The 22,470-nt window shown below is 36.8% G+C and overlaps 3 protein-coding genes across 3 annotated transcripts; 1 reads left to right on the top strand and 2 right to left on the bottom strand.

Annotated features, from left to right (window-relative positions):
- Nucleotides 1-4,757: 4,757 nt before the first annotated feature.
- On the bottom strand, nucleotides 4,758-8,746 carry LOC122021376 (protein cornichon homolog 4-like). The gene is made up of 4 exons (XM_042579502.1): nucleotides 8,559-8,746; nucleotides 6,346-6,527; nucleotides 5,209-5,331; nucleotides 4,758-5,128 (listed from the first exon to the last, which is right to left on the bottom strand). Exons 1-4 carry the CDS (start codon nucleotides 8,622-8,624, stop codon nucleotides 5,095-5,097), a joined length of 405 nt encoding a protein of 134 aa, XP_042435436.1. The 5' UTR covers nucleotides 8,625-8,746; the 3' UTR covers nucleotides 4,758-5,094.
- A 4,341-nt stretch (nucleotides 8,747-13,087) lies between these two features.
- Nucleotides 13,088-15,366, top strand: LOC122021893 (pentatricopeptide repeat-containing protein At2g45350, chloroplastic-like). Its single transcript, XM_042580064.1, has one exon. The coding sequence runs from the start codon at nucleotides 13,164-13,166 to the stop codon at nucleotides 15,060-15,062; it is 1,899 nt and encodes a 632-aa protein (XP_042435998.1). The 5' UTR covers nucleotides 13,088-13,163; the 3' UTR covers nucleotides 15,063-15,366.
- A 585-nt stretch (nucleotides 15,367-15,951) lies between these two features.
- On the bottom strand, nucleotides 15,952-21,920 carry LOC122020092 (spastin-like). The gene is made up of 13 exons (XM_042577841.1): nucleotides 21,518-21,920; nucleotides 21,339-21,430; nucleotides 21,212-21,228; nucleotides 20,592-20,790; nucleotides 20,396-20,491; nucleotides 20,202-20,317; nucleotides 20,006-20,086; nucleotides 18,696-18,819; nucleotides 18,532-18,581; nucleotides 17,336-17,426; nucleotides 17,209-17,244; nucleotides 17,030-17,130; nucleotides 15,952-16,216 (listed from the first exon to the last, which is right to left on the bottom strand). The coding sequence occupies exons 1-13, from the start codon at nucleotides 21,826-21,828 to the stop codon at nucleotides 16,100-16,102; spliced, it is 1,431 nt and encodes a 476-aa protein (XP_042433775.1). The 5' UTR covers nucleotides 21,829-21,920; the 3' UTR covers nucleotides 15,952-16,099.
- Nucleotides 21,921-22,470: the final 550 nt, after the last annotated feature.

Genomic DNA, 22,470 nt, shown 5'->3' with positions numbered 1-22,470 from the left:
TAGTTATTTTAGCAATAATTCAAATAGTTCGTAAATATATTCGAATCTTTCGAGCCGAACTTGAACCCGAGTCCTAATTCGAACCGAACTCAAATAAAAAATTTTAAATTTTTTGAGCATCGAATCGGCCTCGAACTCGAATATACCTATTTCGAGCGTTAAGTTTGTTTTACATATTCAGCTCGATTCGATTTATTTACACTTTCAAATAGTACAATGAACAAAATTACTATCAAGAATCGCTCTCCTATCCCCCTACTCGATAATCTTTTCAATCAACTTCTTGGATACAAGATTAGTTCCAAAATTGATATTCAAAATGATTATCACACCAATGCAATAAGATTGATGATCATGCTCATAAAATTAAGCTGTCCAGTAGTTATGGTGTTTCCACAACTTTTAATGTTGCTAACCTTTCTCCCTGTATTGAATCTAATTTTGATTCAAGGATGAATTTTTTCAACTGAGAGAAAATGACATGGAAAAGTTCATTTGATATTCTTAGAAACAAATTACAAGGTAAGCGGTTTTTAAGGAAGGAGAAATTACATGGATTTACTTAAGAAAAGGGTGATTCCCTTGTGGTCAACATGGCATGTTGAAACCCCGAACTGATGGTCCTTTTTGAATCTTGAAAAGAATTGGCCGTAATTCTTATGAAATTGATTTGCCATGTGATTACGGTGTCTCTACAATGTTCAATGTTGTAGACCTTTCTTCATTTGTTGATATTCAATCCAATCTCGATTCAAGGATGAATCTTTTCCAACCAAGGGAGACTGACACAAAAAGCATCCCAAGAAATTCCACTCGGGAATGAAAATCCATTCGAGACTGAAGATCCACTTGGGATTGAAGATACTCTTTAACTCCTTTGTAAGATCCATACTCGGGAATATGTACTCTTTGATACTTACAAATCGGCCCGTTTAATCTCTTTAAATGCTACCTTGTTAAATGCAATTTTCATTTTCAAAGACTTAGGAACTCTAAATCTCATTAATGATTGATCTTGGAGGATTGTTTCAAGTCCACTTATAAAGGCTCTTTTTCTCTATGATGAGGAGATTAGTTTTTAAGATTAAAATATATTTGAGGGGGTATTTGGTTCTTTCCTAGGAATAGAAATCGGAATGAGAATCATTGTATTGTGGAATGGGAATGGGTATGAGCATGGATATCACTCTTAAAAGCAATGTTTGGTTAGTTGCATATTTTCTATCGGAATAAATCAAAATTTCTTTTTTTACCCTTGAAAGAAAATAAGAGAAAAAATTAGATGTGAGAGAAAAATATGATGAAAGAGAATGATGAGAGAGAAAGTCTCATGAGAGAGAAAGTGATGAGAAAGAATGAAGAGAGAGAATTGTGCTGAGAGAAAATGAGAAAAGAGAGTGTGATAGGAGAGAGTATGATGAGAGAGAAAATATGATGTGAGAGAAAATATGATGGGAGAGGATGAAGAGAGAGAAAATATAATGAGAAAAATGAGGAGAGAGTGTGAGGAGAGAGATTGAGGAGAGAGAAAATATGGTGAGAGAGAAAGTATGATGAGAGAGAAAGTGTGATGAGAAAAAAAGAGAACAGTAAGTGTGATGGAAGAGATTGAAGAGAGAGAAAGTATGATGAGAGAGAAAGTGTGTTGAGGGAAAAAAAGGAGAGAGTGTGACAATAGAGATTGAGGAGAGAGAAAATATGACGAGAGAAAAAGATGGAAGAGAGTGCGATGGAAGAGATTGAGGAGAGAGAAAGTATGATGAGAGAAAAAGTGTGATGAGAAAAAAAGAGAAAAGAGAGTGTGATAGGAGAGATTAAGGAGAGAGAAAGTGTGATAAAATGATGAGAGATGAAATATGATGAGAGAGAACAAGGAGAGAGAAGTGATATGAAAGAAAAAATAAATAAATATATTTTGATATTTGATATTAAGGGAGAAAATTTTAGTTTTAGGTGAAGGGTATTTTTGGAATAAGAGAATATTTTGATTGATGAAAATAGGGTAATGACTCATTGAAGGGGAGGTACATGGGAATGAGTTATTACTCAATTTCAAGGATTTATTCCCTTATTTGCATTCCTATTCTTATAATTCAAACATTAACAATGACAATCAATGATTTTCATTCTCATTCCTAGGGGTGTAAATGAGCCAAGCCGCTCGTGAGCTATTCGAAGCTCGATTCGATAAAAGCTCGTTTGAGCTCGTTTAATGAGGCTCGTTAAGATAAACAAACCAAGCTCAAGCTTCATAATATTCGGTTCGTTAGCTCGTGAACATGTTCGTTAAGCTCATAAATCAACTTTTAAATAAAAAAAATAATAGTTTTGATATTGAATTTATAGATTTTATACTCTACTTATGAAAAACATAGGCAAATATATTAAATTTATTTATTAAAATAAAATTATAAATTTTAACAAGAATATTATAATTTTTTTAAAATATATAATTTAATTTTTAATGAATATTTAAATTTATAATTCATATTTATTAAGCTCGTTTAGGTTTGAATAAACTCGTGAGCCATGAATATATTCGTTAAATAAAGCTCGAGCTCAGCTCGATTATAAACGAGCCAAACTCAAACATCCAAGAATTCGGCTCGGCTCGGCTCGGCTCGATTACACCCCTACTCATTCCCCATTCCTATTCTTCTAAATCAAATGCTCCTGAGTTTTTAAGCTTATGAGAAGAGTTATCTTCTTGTATCCCTCTAAAAATTCTTTGATGGATCTGTTGAGTGATGAGTTGAGAGTCCAGCCTTGTGTTACCTCCTTTATCTCCTGTGTTTCTCGCCAATAACCGAAGTGTCCAGTTCGGGGTCCGGGCAATCCAACAGTGATGGATTGGACTGCAGAGGTAACTGCAGTGCTGCAAGCATTTCCGAATGTTCTCGGTGGCCGAACTAAGAGAGGGCCGTCCATCTCCTAGATTAATCAAGCGGTAATGTATGGAAAACACCTGGATTATTTTTTAAAAAAAACAAGGCATACACATATGAAACTCCACTTAGATGCATTAGGAAATATATTGCAAGTCAAATGAATAGTTAAATCTGTCGGGTAAAAATCTATCATTGCTTCTCTGAGATAACCATTGAACTTTATTGATCATGGTGAGTCCGTTATCCTCTTTCTTCAGTATCCTATCTATTTATCTTTATTGATCTATTCTCAGTGGGTTATTCACATTAACTGATGCAGAACAGCAGATCCAGTCGTGAACAATCCATCAAAATCATCTTAGATGATGCTTGAAGTGATGGGAGAATTTTCACGCCTTGATTCTATAAAAGAAGAATTGAATCAAGTGAGAAATACAGATGAGAATCATTTGGTGAGAAACATAATAGTGGAGTCCTCAGTGAGGTCAGACAGGATATTACAGTATCTCCTATCGAATCTGCTGAAGGCTGGCAAGAGGCAATCTCACAAGGAGAAAAGGTTTTAACTCCAAAAGGGAAAATGCTTCCAAAGCAACATTAAACAACTCACAGTCAGAAAGCATTGCAAGTCCTGGTTCTAAGAAAAGTTTGCCATCGGCACCAAAGCTACCAACCATAACTCATATGTCAAAATATCTGACAGCAGCAAGCCCAAACAGTGGAGACCATACAAATAAATCACTCCTTAAGGCCCTTGAAGCAGATACCAAAGCAGAAGAAACTGATAAATTCAGCGGGGACTCAACTTCATAGAGGACTGAGTTTGCAAAGGAAACATATATAGAATGAAAGAGAGTTCAGGGATTTTGCAGAGGACTGAGCTGGCAAGACAGATTCTGTTCAGCTTCATTTTAAGTCCATAGGGGATCGTTTTAGGTCCCTAGTGGAAGATCAAACAACTGTAAACACACTTAATAATGATAGCACAGATACAGGGAGTACCAGTAGTGTAGCTAACCCAGGTCATGTTTCTCAACTCCATACTCATGGATCACTGGAATGTGCAGAGAAAATTAAAAGCCCGGACACTGAAGGATTTACCATCGTCTCAAGGAGAAGAAGGCAAACAGCAGCAACCCTTGAATGCAGTTAATGGTTTGTGCACCCAACAGTATATGCGCGTAGGTGGGGTTCAAAAGATTTCCTCGCAAGGGATAAAGCACATTGGAGATCTATATGAATACTCCTCGTGAACGATATGAGTTTTGAAGAGGAATGATTCTATCTATTGCATATCTCAAACTAAGTAGGCCAAAGGAGGAATTTTTATGGTAATGGTGAGACCCTTAGAACGCATGCCTTAGACCAGTATAATAGCTTCATGTAACGACTAACCTCTATTATAGTCGTCACTTGCTAAATCATCGACTTACTATAAGCTTTTAGTGCTTATATCACTCATCGTGAGAGATTTTTGCACAATAAAATTGGTTTGTGACAACTTCATCAAGGGGTTGTTTACATTATTGTCATTGCTTCTGTTCAAGTGTTTTCTTTTTCAGTCATTTCTAGATAACACTCATGCCCTCTCACAGTGAAAGCCATAGGCAATAAGCCTCCATTTGAGGTTAGCCTTGCCAGATCCATTGCTAATGCCCTACAAATGTAATTGTATCTCTCTCATTTGTGAAACTCTTTTCAAGGTTGATATTTGAATTAAATGTTGATCAATTAGAACAATTCTCCAAAAGGTTGGGAATTTGCTATGTCTAAAGATTGTTTTTCTGTTTCTGTAAAAGAATCCCGAAATAACGTGATAAAGTTGCTGTGGCAAACAGATCGTTTTAGTTAATTAACAATAAGTTGAGATTTTATTTCCAATCACAGGGTAGATTACCAGAATAAATACTCTTTAGTTTACAAAGTATTGTGGCACCACCCTCACAAGATCATCACATTGATAAGTTTACATGTGCATAATTTTTTCCGAAGAAGATAAGAAACCAACTGAGAGCTGGCCTCTATTTTGGTTGACAATGATCACAATATCTCCAACAAATCACATTACTGAAATGAGGGACAGAACACCATGTACACTTACACAACTTATGTCAGCATACAGTACACTGGTGGCAACCACAATCAAGGTAACTAACACTGAATACCAGACGATGTAACAAGAAGTGGAAGCTCAGAGTGTCAGCAACTATTCGTCATCTTCAATTATGCTATAAATCATCCTACACGTTTGTAAAACAACAGCAACTATTAGATTAAACTGGGAGAATAATACTCTAGCCTACGCAATGAGTATATTTACCAGAATAATGACAAGAAGAGAAGGATAACAAGGTTGACTAGCTTGAAGAGGCGTATTTTCTTTTCTTGGTTGAGCTGGTTAAAGATCTCTGTTACGTCTATCAGATGTCGCCGCCGCTGGTACCTGCAAGTAGATTTTACCAAATAGCAGAAAAGACATTATGTTCAGTTTCACATATGAATCTACTTCTTATGGTCCAGGGTTTTGTGTAAACTGAGTAGTTTGGACAATGTATCGTATCCAACTGCAAAAATAAATCAACTTCAAACTAAACCACAGTTGTATATAAAATAGTGACCAGATGAACAATAAGTCAACTTCAAACAAAGCCACAGTTTATCTAACATGTGATGGCTAACAGCAACAATTCTACCAAAGAGAGCATGGCAATAGTCATGAGACACAAAGCTTGGCATTGCATGATCCTTCTAGATTTGTCATCCTCCAAATATTTTCTTGTTTATCTAAAATGTGACTCAATATCTTCAAATGGGAATTCTTCTTAGCTTTCACAGTTTTATTTATCAAGCAAGAGGAGAAGTTTTTCTTTGAAAAGGCTTATAGTGCTAAATGTTGAGATGCATGACTTATTGATTTTCTCTCCTTGTGGGTATTTGATATCACATCTTGACAAGATATACACCAAAAATCTTATTGGAAAATGTGTACTACATGTCTTCAATGTCAAATGGATTAGTTGTTGAGCAGCACAAAGGATGTATATTTCCAGATATATCTGTCATATATTTGTTTATTGTACTTACACTACTATTCCTATACGAATGAAATTTGCAAATGCGACTCAAATCTGTCTGAACTACTTTTTGAAAGCAACGAGCAACGTACTACAGTCTGCCTAAGGATAATTAGCAACAAAGTAGATTTGATTTGAGTTTGATATTGGTCTCAATTACAAATATCACTGATGAAATGTTTTGGGGGATTTTTTTTCCAGAGTGTATTATATACATGGTCACATATGTGCGTGTTTCAATCTGTACAAAAATGGCTTTCATACAGCACTAGAAGATAATCAAGGTTGGCTGTAAGAAATGCCTGCCAATAAATTAAGAGTATTGCTTCCTTCTAAAATGTGTAGCTGGTCATGAAAGTATTAGTGAGCAACCAGAAACTTACAATCTCACGTTGTAATAAAGGTATGGAGCAGAAAGCAAAATCATCCACCAATTTCCCGACAAGAGAAAGAGCAGGCACAAGGCCGCTTGCAAACCAAACTCTGGATATATCACTTTATTTATTCGTGAGGCTGAATCATAAGGATTGATATAATCAAATTCTAGGTCAGCCAAGCACATGAGCTGCAAAACACAATGCAAACAATTTACAAGGATAACAGAAAAAAGAGTTTCAGGTGGCATGAAAAGGTGAGTTAAACCAATAGATGATTATGTAGCAAGAATGCTACTTAACTTGGTAGGACAATAAGAAATTACAATGGAAAGCCAGAGCAAGCAATGTCTTTCAATATAAAAATGTGTGATTGGTTGGCTAAAGAAGCCCTTCAAAGTAGTTCCTCTTATTCCTTTTTCACATCATCCCCTCAGAAATTGGAATCACAACATGTTTATTCCCCTCCTAAAGGGAGCTCTTCTACTACGGAATCCTCTATCTCATCTGCTTGAATTGATCAGTTTCAATTTTAATAAAGCCTAAGGCATCCTGCATACCAATAATAATAATCATAAAAATAAAGTGTCTAAAGACAGCTCACTAACACGTTGACAAAGTCATCATCATCTCTCCGATAAAATGGAAGATTGAACTAATAAGTCAAAGCACACTGCAACAAGACTTCTCAACTAATCTGTTAATGAACCTCATGTCACCGTATCCTCAGTAAATAATATCTAAATATAAAAAGAGAAGATAGGAGCTTATAGAGAAGATATTCAAGATGAAGTATATACTTGATTGTTTAAGTCAGATTTATTCACTAAGGCCCCATCTAATGGGAGGAGAATACATGTTTTTCTTGGTTATATGAGCAGATAGGACAACAAATACCAAATGAGGAAACTATTCTTAAAATCAATGAGAAATGTTCTTGAACAATTTTTTTTTTCAGTAACACCAAATCTAAATTAGATAAATACAAAATAAAATGACATATAGTCAAAAAACAAAAAAAACTAATACCCTTTTTGAAGGTAAGGAATTTGTTATGAGCCTCCAAACAAAAGAAAAAGACTCGTAAAATGAAAATGATTCTTTTTCCCTCAAGAAGAAAATTATTTGTCTATCTTATACATCTTAGCCAATAATCAAAATGGCGTTTGATTCATGAAAAAAGCTTATCAATGTTTTTCTTTCCCTAACATAAAATCATATAATGCATGGATAAATCACGAATCTGACCTAGAAATTCTAAATTTCAACATCTTTAGAGGAGGAACTTAGTTCTTCTTTAGGCTGGGCTTACTTGGATGGATAACTATGGAGGGAGAAAGGGAGGCAATGCAAAGCATTTACATGAGTCATCGACAATCCATGTACAATTCTGTTATCTTTTCCCTTTCCTTTTCCCTTTGCTCTTATATTTTCACCAAAGTAAACCTCACGTTAAAGAAATTAGGAGGTTAAATTTGAAAAGAGTCAGAGGATAATACATACTCAGCCAAACGGCCCAAGCATTTCCAGGCTAGCCATGTCCAGAACATGCAACAACATGACTCAGTTGGCCATTCGTCCAAAATCATAAATATATGCCATACAATTGTCAGGAAAGGCCATAAGAATGAATCTATCCAAATGAAACAAATAATGTGGTGAATTTCTTTAAATTCAAGATTCAATTCTGCTTGAGATTGAGAGGCAACATGAACTAACAACTTGAAATTTTATCAAGGGTTAATTTTTTTTTTCAACAAAATAATGTATGAAAGAGAAATTCTAACCCCATAATGCCATTCTAATCGAAGATCCTCATCACAAAAACAATTTTCTATCCATTATGGAAAATAAATTTGAGATTAAAGACTAGAAATCACTCTAATAGACAGCTATCTGAAACAAAACTTGATGAAACCACCGGTTCCAACCAAAGTAGAATAACATCCATTTCCAGCTTCCGGAACACAACCAAAGAAGACTAGGGGCCTCAAAAAATTAAATTATTGTAGTCAGCAGAGCTAGAAAGTGAAAATGAGCCATCCAAACCGGAGCTTCACCAGTTCCAACTCGAGAAAGGACAAAGAACTAAAAAGACCAGCTTTTTCTTCTCTCAAACGGTTGAATGAGATAGGGCATGAACCTCCAATGGATTTAGGGAAGGGGAAAAAAATGCAATTTGTCGACCATTAATCATTATTAGGGAAAGAAGGAGAGCGCACCTGGTAAATGACGAGAACGATAAGGATGATGAGGAGGAAGAAGGCGGTGAGCCAGAAGAACACCATCACCTCCCCCTGTCAGCTCCACCGCCGACAAAGCTCGGAATAGAAGCGATGGCAGCAAATCGAGCTTCTCCTTGGCCCTTGCGATATCCGATGGAAGTGGGGGACTAGGTCAAACTTCTTTTGTTAAAACTCATTAATCGATCTAAATAATTCAGTTTTAATAATAATAATAATAATAATAATCGATCTATTATTATTATTATATATATATATATATAATAATAATAATATTATGTATATATATATATATATTAGATAAAAGTTCCTCATAATATGAATTATAAAAAAAACTATTGAGTTCCTTGTGCTACATTTATTCTAATATTTATTTAACTTATTATTAAATTTATTAAGTGATAAAATATATTTTTTAACAAAAATAATTTGGCGAAAAAAGAGACTTTCAAGAACGAAGAGCTTAAATGGGTAATTTACAAAAATAAAATGGGCTAGAAACAAAAAACAGGGGCCTTTTAGGCAATTGCAGAAATAAAAATCCAATCATTTTTCGAAAATGAAAAATCCCCGCCCATTCTCCGGTTCTCTCTCTCACCGTCGCCTCGCCAGCCCTAATCTAATCTTCACCGTCGCGCTGCCGCTGGCGACCTCATCTTCCTCCTAGAAAAACCTGAATCGAACATATCATCATTTTTCTCCTCAAGAAATCTTCGCCGCGTTCCCTATCTCGCCTTAAGAAGCGGGATGAAAGGAGCAGGTGGCGACCAAACTTGTCGCAGATGCTAAGGTATAACAAAATCTTTCCTTTTTGAAGATTTGTACTACTTCCTGTTTCCTAAGTGTCATATTTATTACGTTAAGAAAATTGATATTGGACTTGCTATGATTAATTTTATTTTTTAAAATTGGTTTCCATCAAAGTGCTGTTTTATATAGAATTACTGGTGTTGATGATCGTTAATTATGATTAATTGCCAAATTGTCGCTATGGTTAATTGTTGTTTGAATTTTCAAAATTTTATTCTATTTTGTAATCATTTTAGATTGTTATTTTGGAGTCTAGTTTGGGTACCTGTCGGTTATGAGATTAAATGGATAGATTTGGCTTTTTTTGAAAAAAAAAATAACTAAAGATTTTCTGGTTTTGTGCTCCCCATATGATCCATAACCAACATAGCTAGATTCCTGTGAGGTGGTTTGTATTTGATTGTTGTGTGTTCCATGGGAGAAATGTGAGTAACTGTATGATTGAGGTCCTTCTGGGTGATATGGTAAAAAATACCTTTATCAAGCTGAAAGTTTGCACAGTAGCATTCAAACTTAAGGTTCTGTATCGATATCTTGCCTGATATACAAAAGTTCTAAGGACTGGCATTTGGTTCATAATTTATGATGGTATGGTTTTATCCGGAGTATTTCTGTTAATACAGCAGTTGTATTTCTAGTGGTGCTTTTGACATCCACAAATTTATCTATGCAAATTGGAGACTTCCAGCCATATTATTGCACGATCTAACTGGGAAGTTTGCTTCTGGGTAAGTCATTTTGTCTTGTTTGTGTGCACCCTTAAGTTTGGTGGGTAGAAGCTATCTGTCTTTGAAGAGGAATTAACATGGTATAGTTGATGGACAATGGAGCAAGATGAAAAGAGGTCTTTGAAGCTAACTAGTCTTAGATTCTGTGCGATTTTGTCTTCTTGACCACGTGTATTCATGATCATATGCACAGTACTTAAGTGCTTTTGATTTCCTTAATGCAGATGGAATCACTCAATTTCAAACTGTATGAAAAATACAAGAATTTGAAGGTACTTCCCCCCTTCTAGTGCTCCATTTAAATTCTCTAAATTGGTTTTTTTTTTGTGATTTTTCTTCACAATCCTCAGAAAAGGAAGATCTCAGATGAGGAAGAGTGGAACCATGCCAGAGATGCTGAGTTGAGAAGTTATCAATCTGGTATGGTTTATATAGTTGCCCAAACAATTAAGTCATATTTAGAGAATGATCTTTTATATAGCATAAGATTCATGCGCTTGACATTTTTGCTCTCTTGTAGCTGTGGCGGACTTAATAGAACAGTTGAATAAAGAAAATAAGGGGCTTCACCAAAATTTGTAATAATTAATTGGATGTCGATTAATTTGATTAGAGCTGTCCTATCCATAAATAAGGAAATAGTAAGTTTTTGTAGGAATTTGATTGCAGGTATGCATTTCAGGAGAAATATGCTGAATGCAAAAAGTTTCTTCTTGAAGAGGGCAAGAGATGTAAGGATGTAATTATTTTGTTTTTTTTAGATTAAGATGTTTCTGTCTTGCATTTTTTATTTATAAGATGTAGAAGAGATAAATTTTATTTCATTAAAAACAATCCCCTTAAGGTGACTGCTTGCTTTATCATAGTTTGATAAAAAAAAAATTCTGTTGTTTTTATAATATTCGAATCTAGACCTTGTTGGTGCAATCGACCTCTATGATTTTAATGACAGACAAATATGTTTAAGTATGTTTAAGTATGGAGCTTGATTTAGGGAAGTCCTAGTTGTAGGCTAGGCAAGGGAAGTCCTAGTTGGAGGCTAGGGATATCTCGGTATATCGTGGAAGCCAAGTAGATAGGTCTGGAGGACCTGATCCCTGGGTAGCCAAATACTGAGGCAAGGGAAATCTCGGTATATCGTGGAAGCCAGGTGGATAGGTTTGGAGGACCTGATCCCTTGGTAGCCGAATACTGAGTCTAGGTGAGTGAAGTCAGGTGGTGAAAATCCTATGGGTCGGTAACCTTAGGTAACGAGAAGTCTTGGAGGAGTGAATTCCAAGCAAGGTTGATCGGATGGTTTCCGGTCGACTGCGCGCAGTCGACCGGACCAGCGAATCTCGGTAAATCTAGGATTGGGTTTACTATTATATTCTGTATTGCTATTATTGTTGTTGGCTAATATAGTATTGCAGGAAAGGTCTTAGTGGATCAGGTGATCAGACACTGAGCAGGCAAAGTCCAAACATGTCTGGAGGATCATGTTTGGCAGGTAAGTTAAGGTAAACAACTGGAGGAGCGATAGTGAGGTCGGGTTCCTGAAACGAACAACCTAAGATCGCTAATCCAACTGAAGAAACCGGGAAGGTTTCCAAGTTGAGATCAAGGCAGTTCTACTGTCCGACATTACTCATGCATTATTATATTGTTGTGCTAACATTTGTTTTGCAGGTTTACTGTCTAACACTGTTTTGCAGGTTTGGCAGGATCGGTCGACTGAATCGGAGAATCGGTCGACCGAACAAGGGAAAACCAGTACAATATTCAGATCAGACCAGAACAGAGTCCGAGTCAGATCAAGCATTGATCAGTCGACCGAACAGTAAGATCGGTCGACCGAACCGTGGTGACTCAACACAAGACATGGAAAAAGGCCAGATCGGTCGACCGAACCAATCAACAATAAATGCAGCCTTAAAAGAGGATCTCGGAAATCTACGACGAACAGAGAAAGAATCTGTTCGGTCGACTGAAAAGCATGATCGGTCGATCGAATCCTTAAAGATCAATAAATGCAAAAAGATCAAGCCAGCGTCAGACTCCAGCCAGGAAGGAAGGGAGCGAGTTTGGTCGACCGAATGACATTGGCACTTATAAAATGGAGCTCGAGGATTGAGGCTCGGTAATACTCTCTGATTGACACAAGTTCTGTTCTGCAAGCAACCCGTGCTATAAGTTTTCATCAGCTCAGCAAGCCACACTATCCGGAAGTACCGACCAAAGCTTCAACTGCATTTACCTGTCAGTATATTTTTTATAAGCTTGCATTGTAATTCACTTCAGTAAGATAGTAGGTTGTTACTATCTTGCTCATTTGTACGATCTGCTTCTTTCCAAGGATCTCGGAAAGAAGGGTTACAGTCGGACCCTGTAACGCGAACTCTTGCATATTTATCATTACACCCGAGTTCTGAAGATGTAACGGTCCTTGCCAAGACATTACAGTCTGACCCTACAATGCGTTTCTTTCGGGGAACAACCTAATATTAGCACAATAGTTTAATAGATTCATTCATTGAATATTTGTTATAGCTTGATGTTGGCTGACAACTTAACACAATCCTCCTCCTTTATCCGGGCTTAGGATCGGCCATGATCGGTCGAGGACAGATCCTCTGGTCCGCAATTTATGGACCAGGGGATGGTCCACTATTGTAGACCCTTGATTTGGATGAGCCCTACCAATTTAAAGGTGGGCTTCATCTAAATCAATGGTCCTCATACAATGGATCATCTTCTGATCTGCAAATTACGGACCAGAAAATCCCTATTGTGATCGGTCATCATGGACAGAGAAGGAAAAAAAAATAGGGAAATTTTCTTTTTTCCGGCACGCTCATAATCAAAAGGAAAAAACATTCCTTTGATTTTTACCCAATAAAGTTTAGGGGTAAATATAGAATTTCACATGGCTCTTAGGGGCAAAGTGAAATTCTTTCGAAAAGGAAAATAGATGATTTATGCTTTGGCCGTTACAACAATATGTGGGAGAGGCACTCGTTCTGGATGAACGGGTGAGGTTGTCCTCGGCGGCTTAGCGGTTAGCGCCATGCCACTCTTTCTATCGTGCTCCCACTCGCCGCCGGACGCAGCCACCGCCGCACTCGACTTCCTCCCTCGATGCCGCACGCCTCGCGACGCCCGCCAGCTCCACTCCCGCCTCGTCACCTCCGGCCTACTCCGCCGCCGCCCCGCGCCACTCCTCCGCCGCCTCTTCTACTCCCCTCACCCTCCCCTGCGCCACCTCGCCCGCCGCCTCTTCTTCTCCCTCCCCTTTACCGACCGCCGCTTCCTCTGGAACGCCCTCATCGGCTCCTCCTCCCGCGGCAGCCATCCCCGCGAAGCCCTCCTCGCCTTCGCACTCATGCTCTTCGACAGCGTCGCCGCCGACGAGTTCGCCTTCTCGCTCGCCCTCACCACCTGCTCCCGCATCTCGCGTCTTCTAGAAGGCTCCCAGATCCATGGCCTTCTGCTAAAGAGCGGCCTCGCCTCCAACCCTTACCTCCAGAACGGCTTGATTGCGTTCTACTCCAAGTGCGGGCTGCCCCACACTGCCCGAAAGGTGTTCGACAGAGTGCTCGAGAGGGACGCAGTCGCTTGGAACTCGATGATCAATGGGTACGTCAAGGAGGCAAAGATGTCCGCTGCGGAGGAGCTGTTCGACGAAATGGACAGTCGAAGGAAGAATGTTGTAACCTGGAACACCATGCTCAGTGGATACACTGTGTCTGTTCAGAACATTGACGCTGCTCGCCAACTGTTCGACTCAATGCCTGCGAGAGATATGGTTTCCTGGAACTTGATGATCGATGGGTATGTGAAGTGTGGTAGAGTAGTAGACGCTGAGGACATGTTTGAGAAAATGCCTGAAAGGGATGTCATATCTTGCACCACCATGATTAACGGCTACATGGGACTCGGAAGAATTGACTATGCCAAGAAACTCTTTGAGGCGATGGCTGAGAAAGACTTGATCACATGGAACACCATGATGGATGGCTATGTCAAGAATGGGCTCTCCAGGGAAGCTTTGAATCTCTTTGCAAATATGCGAGGCAAAGACAATGCTGCTCCAGACAATACCACTCTAGCGATTGTTCTCACGGCGCTCACTGAACTAGGACGCATCAATGATGGAATATCCATTCATGAGTACATTAAGAGGAGCAACTTGTCGATGGATGGTAACCTAGGGGTTGCTCTGATCGATATGTACTCCAAATGCGGTCGACTAGATGACGCGCTGAAGGTGTTTGACATTTCGGCGAACAGTGTGGACCATTGGAATGCAATGATCAGTGGTTTTGCTTGTCACGGACACGGCAATTTGGCTCTCGAACTCTTTCGGGAGATGGAGAGACGATTGCTGAAGCCTGATGATATAACATTCATTGCAGTTTTGAGTGCTTGTAGTCATGCGGGGATGGTGGACGAAGGGCTAATGTGTTTTGAGAGGATGCAAAAAGAACATGGCTTGGAGCCAAAAGTCCAGCATTATGGATGCATGGTGGACATCCTCAGCCGAGCAGGGAAATTGGAGGAGGCATTGGGTTTGATTCGAAGTATGCCGATGGAGCCAAATGATGTGGTGTGGAGGTCATTGCTCAGTGCTTGTAGGAACCACCGAGACCTTGACATGGGCCAAAAGCTGGTGCAATGTTTAACCGGAGAGAGGATTTGGAACTCGAGTTCATATGTGCTCCTGTCGAATCTCTACGCCGGTGTAGGGTTGTGGGGTGATGCGTGGAAGTTGAGGATGTTGATGAGGGAGAAAAATATGAAAAAGCTTCCCGGATGCAGTTCGATTGAAGTAGATGGTAAGGTGTACGAGTTTGTTGTGGGAGATCAATTGCAAACTCAAACTCAAGAGGTTAATTCTTCATTGGATGTCTGTTGCATACCCAAGTTGTACAGTTCAACAGCTTCCAAAGATTGTGCATGTTTATGATACTTGCTCTTTTTTTTTTTACATTTATATGATTTTTAGACACAGGATTAGTGTCCCTAGAAAGGCACTCAGGTTGTCACCCAGATATTCACGGTTTGATCCCTATTTATGATATATTTACAAGAATCTTTTTCCAAATGGAACATGTAATCAAAAGATGTTGGGTGTCTGGACTGACCACTACGTTTGCTTTTGGATTTATCCTGGTGGTCGTTCTATGAGTCAGGTCAGTCATTTAGAAATAGTCAATGAGACTGGCTGAAATTATTATTATTATTTTTAGATATGAGATTTGTCGTTTTAGTTTTGGTTTACTTACCAGATAAAATTGACAATTTTAATTTAATTTCAGTTTAAATTTATATAAACTGTTATAATCAAACAAAACTATTTAAATTTAGATGAATTTTTTATTTCCTAATTTACTTAAATTTTAATAATTTTTGTTATTAGTTATAAATTAATTTTAATTAATAATATTAGTTTTTAATTTATTCTTTTGAACTGAATTAAATTGAAAATTTTAAGTTGTTTTCAAACCAAATTAAAACATTTTACAGATTTTTGAAACTGAAAAAATATCAGTTATATATATAATATTTTGATATGATATAGACCTTTGGAAGGTCTGCGAATTTATCCGGTATTGACTTCGGATGTCTGAAATTGATCCAGACACCCGTACAAGAATCGGTACATGTGCATGAATGACAGACGCCTATATTCATCTCACTAATTTTTTTAATTTTATTTTGAGATATATTATATGTATTTAAAATTTAAAATTTTAAAATTTAAGAGTTAAATTATAATGAATTTGAGCCAATAAAATTTATCATATATATATATATATATATATATATATATATATATATATATATATCCCAACTTTCACAGTTCATGATTCATTTATTATCAATGTTTTGTTATTTACATCGAAGAAATATATGCAATTGTAGTAGACACATCCCAGACTTGTTATTTTCGATAAATGTTAAAGAGTGTTTAGGGCTGAGCATGGTGCATATGATGGTAAATCAATTTGAACCGAATTCTTCATTCCATCGCTGCAGCTCCTCCCACTTGCTCTTCTGTAAGCTTGGTCTGATCACTACCATTGCTTTCTGAAAATCTCCGAATCTTAATGGCCTCACCTGAATTCAAAGGTGATTAAATAAAAGTAATAATTTAGAAAAAAAAAAAACATTAGGATTTAGAATTCTAATGTTTATCCATCAAACAAGCTAAACATATAGGGCAGCAGTTTGTGTTTGTGCCATCTTAATTATATCATAAATCAAATTATTCTAGTCAATATAAACATAAATGCATATCACATTGTTACATTCATGATGGTACCGTGTTGCGAACTGTATACTACAAATGAAACCGAGATTCATATCGCCCATTAATATATTCTGAGATCGTATAATACAACAGGACTAATGGTTAATGATGAAATATGATTTGACAAACAACATATAAATCTCTACAACGGGGTCCTCTATAGAATTATGTTCAGCAAAGAGTTCGTCACCCTCATAGGAAGAGTTAGTTTATGCACATTACGAGAGAAGCCAGAATTAGTAGAGAGATTGGTTATCATCAAATAAACAACATAGCACTTCTTTTGCATACCCGACGTGATATTTCAGATGCGGACACTAAGAAAGCATAACGTCAGTAGGAGATCACACATTTTTTTATGCCTTCATGAACAAATCAACTTGATAGTGTTCAGGATTAATAGTTTCGTAGTAGTATTGATGCATAAACTAGCAATGCTCGAAGTGGAAACAAATTAGTTCAATCAGGCATAAATCTAACACGAACAGTTAGGATAAGATTCACATAAACATGGCTCGATAACTATGTTGACACATACATATAACTCAAAATGAACTTATGTAACTTGTAAACACTAACTAAAATGTAAAAGATGGCTTTATAGGAAGGTTGATGTTCACCTGGCTAGCACTTATAGTAAGAATATTCTGAGGATCCAACTCTCTGATGGGCATCATGGCAGCTTCTTCACACAAGGCTTGTAAATCACTCCCAGAATACCCTGAATGTATATAACCATACAATTAAGTGAAAAAGGACAAGTATTTCATTATGCATGAAATGGGAAAAGATATTATACCATCTGTAATTCTGGCAAGTTTTTCCAGATCGCCACCTGTAGTGTAAATTAAGCATTAAGATTGGACAAAAGATCAATTGTATATATATATATGATGATGTTATGGAAACAGGCATTTTATGCTTACTTGGCAAGGAATATGCTCTTCCTTTTAGTTGATTCTTGAGGAGAAGTTTCCTCACATTCTCATCTGGTAGTGGGATGTATATTCTCTTAACCTGATTTATCAATTGGATATTAATGAGAAAGTAAAAGCACAATATCCAATATTCATTTTGGGAAAAGAATGTAAAAAGTGCAGCCATGCTATAATTCTACCCAAGGTTAATTTACAATTTAAAAGCATATCGTAATCAGATAGGCAAAGCAGCTAAAGCTACTTTGCAAACACAATATTTTTTAACTTCAAATTATTCAGTGAATGTTTCTTTTTTCTCACAAGTCCTGTATTCCCTTGTCAATTTAGTGTGGTGAGACAAAACAACAAATACATTGGTATTTGAAATTCAACAGGAGAAGGAGAGGCAATTAATTTTAATTGACCTTTGTGTTCAACAGTGTGCTTTCATCATCAGTCGCAAGCGTCTAGTTACCTTTCTAGTTACCATCAATCTTTAGATCCTGTCCTAAAAATAACTAAATTCTATAGGATAGTTACCTTGCATCCAATTCAATAGAAATTCTCTTCAGTCAACGTACCACAGGACGTTCCACAATTTAAAGTGCTAGTTTCCCATATTGATTTTTAGTCAATGATAAGAATGGTATTGTCTAAGTGCTGAGATCAACCAAGACACCAGATTAGGAAGAAGATGCAGGAAAAATATCTTGATATTCAGTTTGTTATCAAAAACCTAACTTGTCTAAGGTTTAACAGGTAGTAAGCTAAAACTGATAGAGATAAAGTTTTATGCTATCTTTCTCACTTCCTACTTTTTTAAAACATTTATATCAAGATAAGGTAGTATCAGAATTTATGAGTGTCAAACGGGGCAAGCCCCACATGGTTCAGGTCACTCTTAGCATAGTCTCATTCATGGCAGGTCACAGTATCGAGCAAGGCATGAGATCACAGAGGGTCGTGATAGCATCCATGCAAACATTAAAAAGGAGGTCAAATGATGAAACCACAATGAGATGCAAGTTTCCTCTTTTGTTTTCTATGGTTCCCTTTTACAGGATATATCAATTATCAACATATGCTACCTGACATAGATTTTAAGTTAAACTAAACATAAAAGCAATAAGAAGAAAGTCCTAGAAGAATATAAACCCATGTAACAAATTTATTCTAGGCATGTCAAGTCTTAATATTTTACCCACCAGCCTACGTAGAACAGCATCATCTAATTCCTGAGGCTTATTAGTTGCACCTGCAAAAATATTTAACCTCAGAACACAATATATGTGCAAAGTATATAAAGCTAAATCAGATATGACTTAACAAAATATGTATGTTAACCTAAAATTGAGGGGCATGTCCTCACCAATCACGATTACCAAATCATTCTGATTTGAAGTCACCCCATCAAACTGGACAAGGAACTCTGACTTCAGCCTTCTACTTGCATCATTCTCATTAGCAACTCTATTGGACAAAACACTGTCTATCTTCAGAATGAAAAATGCAAACTCAATCAGATTAATCTTAACTTTTCATATGAGAAAAAATAGGCAATAGCCCCTAAGGACATAAACATGTTTCTTAGTGAGAATAATTGATGAAATTCATAGATCATGAAAAAAAAAGGAAATATTGTTTAACATCCAAAATCAAAAAACATTGTTCGAAAAGTCTCCAATCTAATTCTAGGAACAGTTGCCACATTGATGTTCCATATGGTAAGGACAAAGAATAAAATTATTCACTATCCACATACTTAAATCAAACAATTCAGGAGTAGCAAGAATACTTGCTTGCATCTAACTGCTTCTTCAGGAAGGAAACAAGGATACATGCCAATTTACTAATAGTATAGAAGCATTTCCTCATTATAGAACCTTTGATATGCAATACAAGTTTTTGAGCTTTCTTAATTTCTACCTCCTACCTTAGAATCTTCACAATACCAGGTTTCAGCAATTTTATGTTTCAAGGATTCATACTGCTGAATTCTTCAGATTATTTTCTCAGTCAACAAAGAATTATGCCAAACATTCATCAAGAAGAAAAGTGATAACTTGAAAAAAAAAATGCACCTACTAAATGTAAGCTTCAAGAAAAGCAGGGATGTTTTAGCACACCAATCCATACTCAGTAATTAGGCTACTTTAACTGGCAAACTTTTTGGCAAATATATCGAAGCTTCAGAAACTATCCACTTTGCTGATGATATTGTTATTTCATGAGAAAAACTATATTGAAACCTCAATTAAAAGACAAATGCTAAACATTCATAAACCTAGGTGATTTTAGACATAGCTTATTGGATTCTATAATTCAAGAAGTATGATAGCTGCAGGAATTTCAGATAGAATAAGCAAAGACATCAACATGCGTATATGGAAGTGAACACTATCATGGTTCCACACTCTCATTAGTAACTTTTCACCACCTAATCATCTTTTTTTCATGAATTACAAAGAACAACAAACTAATCTGTGTGCCACGAGCCTTATTTCCATCTACCATCATACTAAGCTATAGTTGTCAAGAATTCCCTAATTTGATAAAGTAACTCTTTCTAATCCTAATTACAAGTTTTATTTTTATTTTTATTTTAAAAAAACTGATGAAGTGCATTTAAATAACCTATCATGTTATATATGCGTGTGTATAATGTATGGAATAACTCACTTCATCCATGAAGATTACAGATGGCTGCCTAGCAACAGCAACCTCAAAAAGAGTTCGAACAAGCTTCTCAGCTTCTCCAACCTAATTCACCAATAATTGAAAATGACAGAAGATAGTATCATCAAACTTTCCAGATAAATAATACATACAACCTCTTTTTTTAAAAAAAAAATCTAAAAATGGGAATATCATGTACCCATTTTGAAGTTAAAGATGAAGCAGAAACATTAAAAAACGTTGCTTCTGATTCTGATGCAACAGCTTTGGCAAGCATTGTTTTCCCATTGCCAGGTGGACCAAAGAGGAGAAGACCTAATATATACAAATTTAAAATCCGAAAGTCAGGGATTCCTCTTATTCAAAGTTTGCAAATATCAACTAAAGATGTACCTCTAGCTGGTTTTCGAAGACCGGTAAAAAGGTCTCTTCTTTTAGTCGGTAAAATTACCATTTCCATAAGAGTTTGCTTGGCCTTGTCAAGACCAGCTTCACATCAAACAAGAATGGGTCATATACCAACTTACAAAATATATTTGAAAGAAAATATTTCAAAATACAATTTAATTATGATCTGATAATTTCATACCAACATCATCCCATTTAACAGCGGGGCTTCTGTCCACTATTGCAGTGTTAATCATTTCAACCAGACGGGAATCCTGATTTTTGGATACTGGTTTTGAGTTTTCAATACCATTTTTCTGACTAGGCAAGATTTTTGTAGCTTTCCGTGCAGTAGGAACCCTAGACATGGTAGGTCTGCTTGAACTAGTGCTTGGGTAGGGCTACAAAGTTACATACAATGACAATTGACTTGAGAGAAAGGAAACATGGGAGATTCATATTCAGTAGCTATTGTCGAACCCAACAACAAAACAAAGAACTCCTGTGACAATTTAGTATCTCAAAACCAGATTATTTTAGCAAGCAAAAACATTTAAATACCTGAAAGGAAAATTTAAAATATTAAGTACTCCTATTCAGTTCTCAACAGCAGCATATAAAGCTAGAGAAGGGACTAAAATAATATATAGCAGCTTTGCAAATCTCTAGATAAGTCACAGGACACATGAATCTAGCATCCATCTCTCAAATTGCACCAGAAAATGATATAGTTCACTCGAATAAGTGATGATGGTGTTTGAATGCATTCAAATTGACTTCATAGTTGAGAAATTACTCACAATTCAACTAGGAGATGCATACCTTAGTGGACGGCTCAGCTTATCATGCGAAAGAAGAAAAGCAAATAGTTAGTTTTCTAGGAAAACAAGGAAAAGATGTTCTAGAAAGAAGCATTCACAATCGATTTGCTTTCCATAAAAAGGATTACCTGTCCTCTGCGATAGCACCTGTAGTCTATCCGCGACCTGCTGCTGCCATTTGGATATCTTTTGCCGATAGGTGTTAGCCTGGCTCTTCTCCCTGCAACAGCAAAACATCAGCTCGGGCTCAGTAAACCCCCTAAACCCTTAATATCATCGGACCAATAAATCCCGTAGAATGTCCGACCTCAAAGAGAGGACATCTGGGACTCGGACGGCCTTAGCCTCGAGCATGACGCGCTGCGCGTTTCGGTAGTGAGCGATGGCGTCGTCTGCAAGGCCCCACTCCTCGGCCCGAACGGCCATGTCAATCTCCTCCTTGGCCAGATCGAAGTATCCCTTGAGCTTGAGGGCAACGCGCTCGGCGACGACATCGGGAGGCGCGGCGGAGGGAAGGGAATCCGTGGCGCCGTTGGTGGAAGAGCTCGGCGGCGAGTGGTCAGCTGAGGGGGAGAAGAATCCGGAGAAGGAATCGACCAGATCACGGAGGAGGCTCATCGGCGAGGCATTAATTCGATCGGGCTGGGCGAGAGGACAAGGAAAGGGAAAGATTGAGAAGCAATCGAAGAATAATGAAAGCCATAGAAGGGGAAAAAAAGGGATTTAAGCCGAACTAGATCAGCTCAAAGTGAACCGATTAGCCGGAATTCAAACCGAAACAGATCGGCTCAAAGTGAACTGGTTCCCCAATTGGTTAAATCTTTGACTGTAAACAAACCAAATCGAGTCGTGTTTTTGGATGTCCAAATTTATTTAATACGATAATCGGACGAAATCAAGCTAAATTCAAAATGAACTAAATTATATATTCATTTAAAAAAGTTTTCTTATAATTATTCATAGATATTATTTATAAATATTAATAAATTAAATATATATTCAAACTCATTCATTTAATTTAATAAATTATTTAAATATATGTAATTAATTAATCATATATTAAATAAATATAAATAAATTCTTAAAGACTCAATTGACTCACAAATATTCAATTTATTTACAATCCAAATTAAAACAGATTAAATATGATTTTGACGACCAGAACAGAGAGGATAACAGACTGAAATAGAATTATAAATATGCATCTCTTTTATATTTTTTATATATTTAAATAGTACAGCTAAAGAATAAAATTACAAT

The sequence above is a fragment of the Zingiber officinale genome, chromosome 9A (genome assembly GCF_018446385.1).
Source record: "Zingiber officinale cultivar Zhangliang chromosome 9A, Zo_v1.1, whole genome shotgun sequence".
In the NCBI taxonomy this organism is placed as follows: domain Eukaryota; kingdom Viridiplantae; phylum Streptophyta; class Magnoliopsida; order Zingiberales; family Zingiberaceae; genus Zingiber; species Zingiber officinale.
The sequence above is the reverse complement of the archived record's forward strand: the minus strand, read 5'-3'. Positions and strand labels throughout refer to the sequence as shown.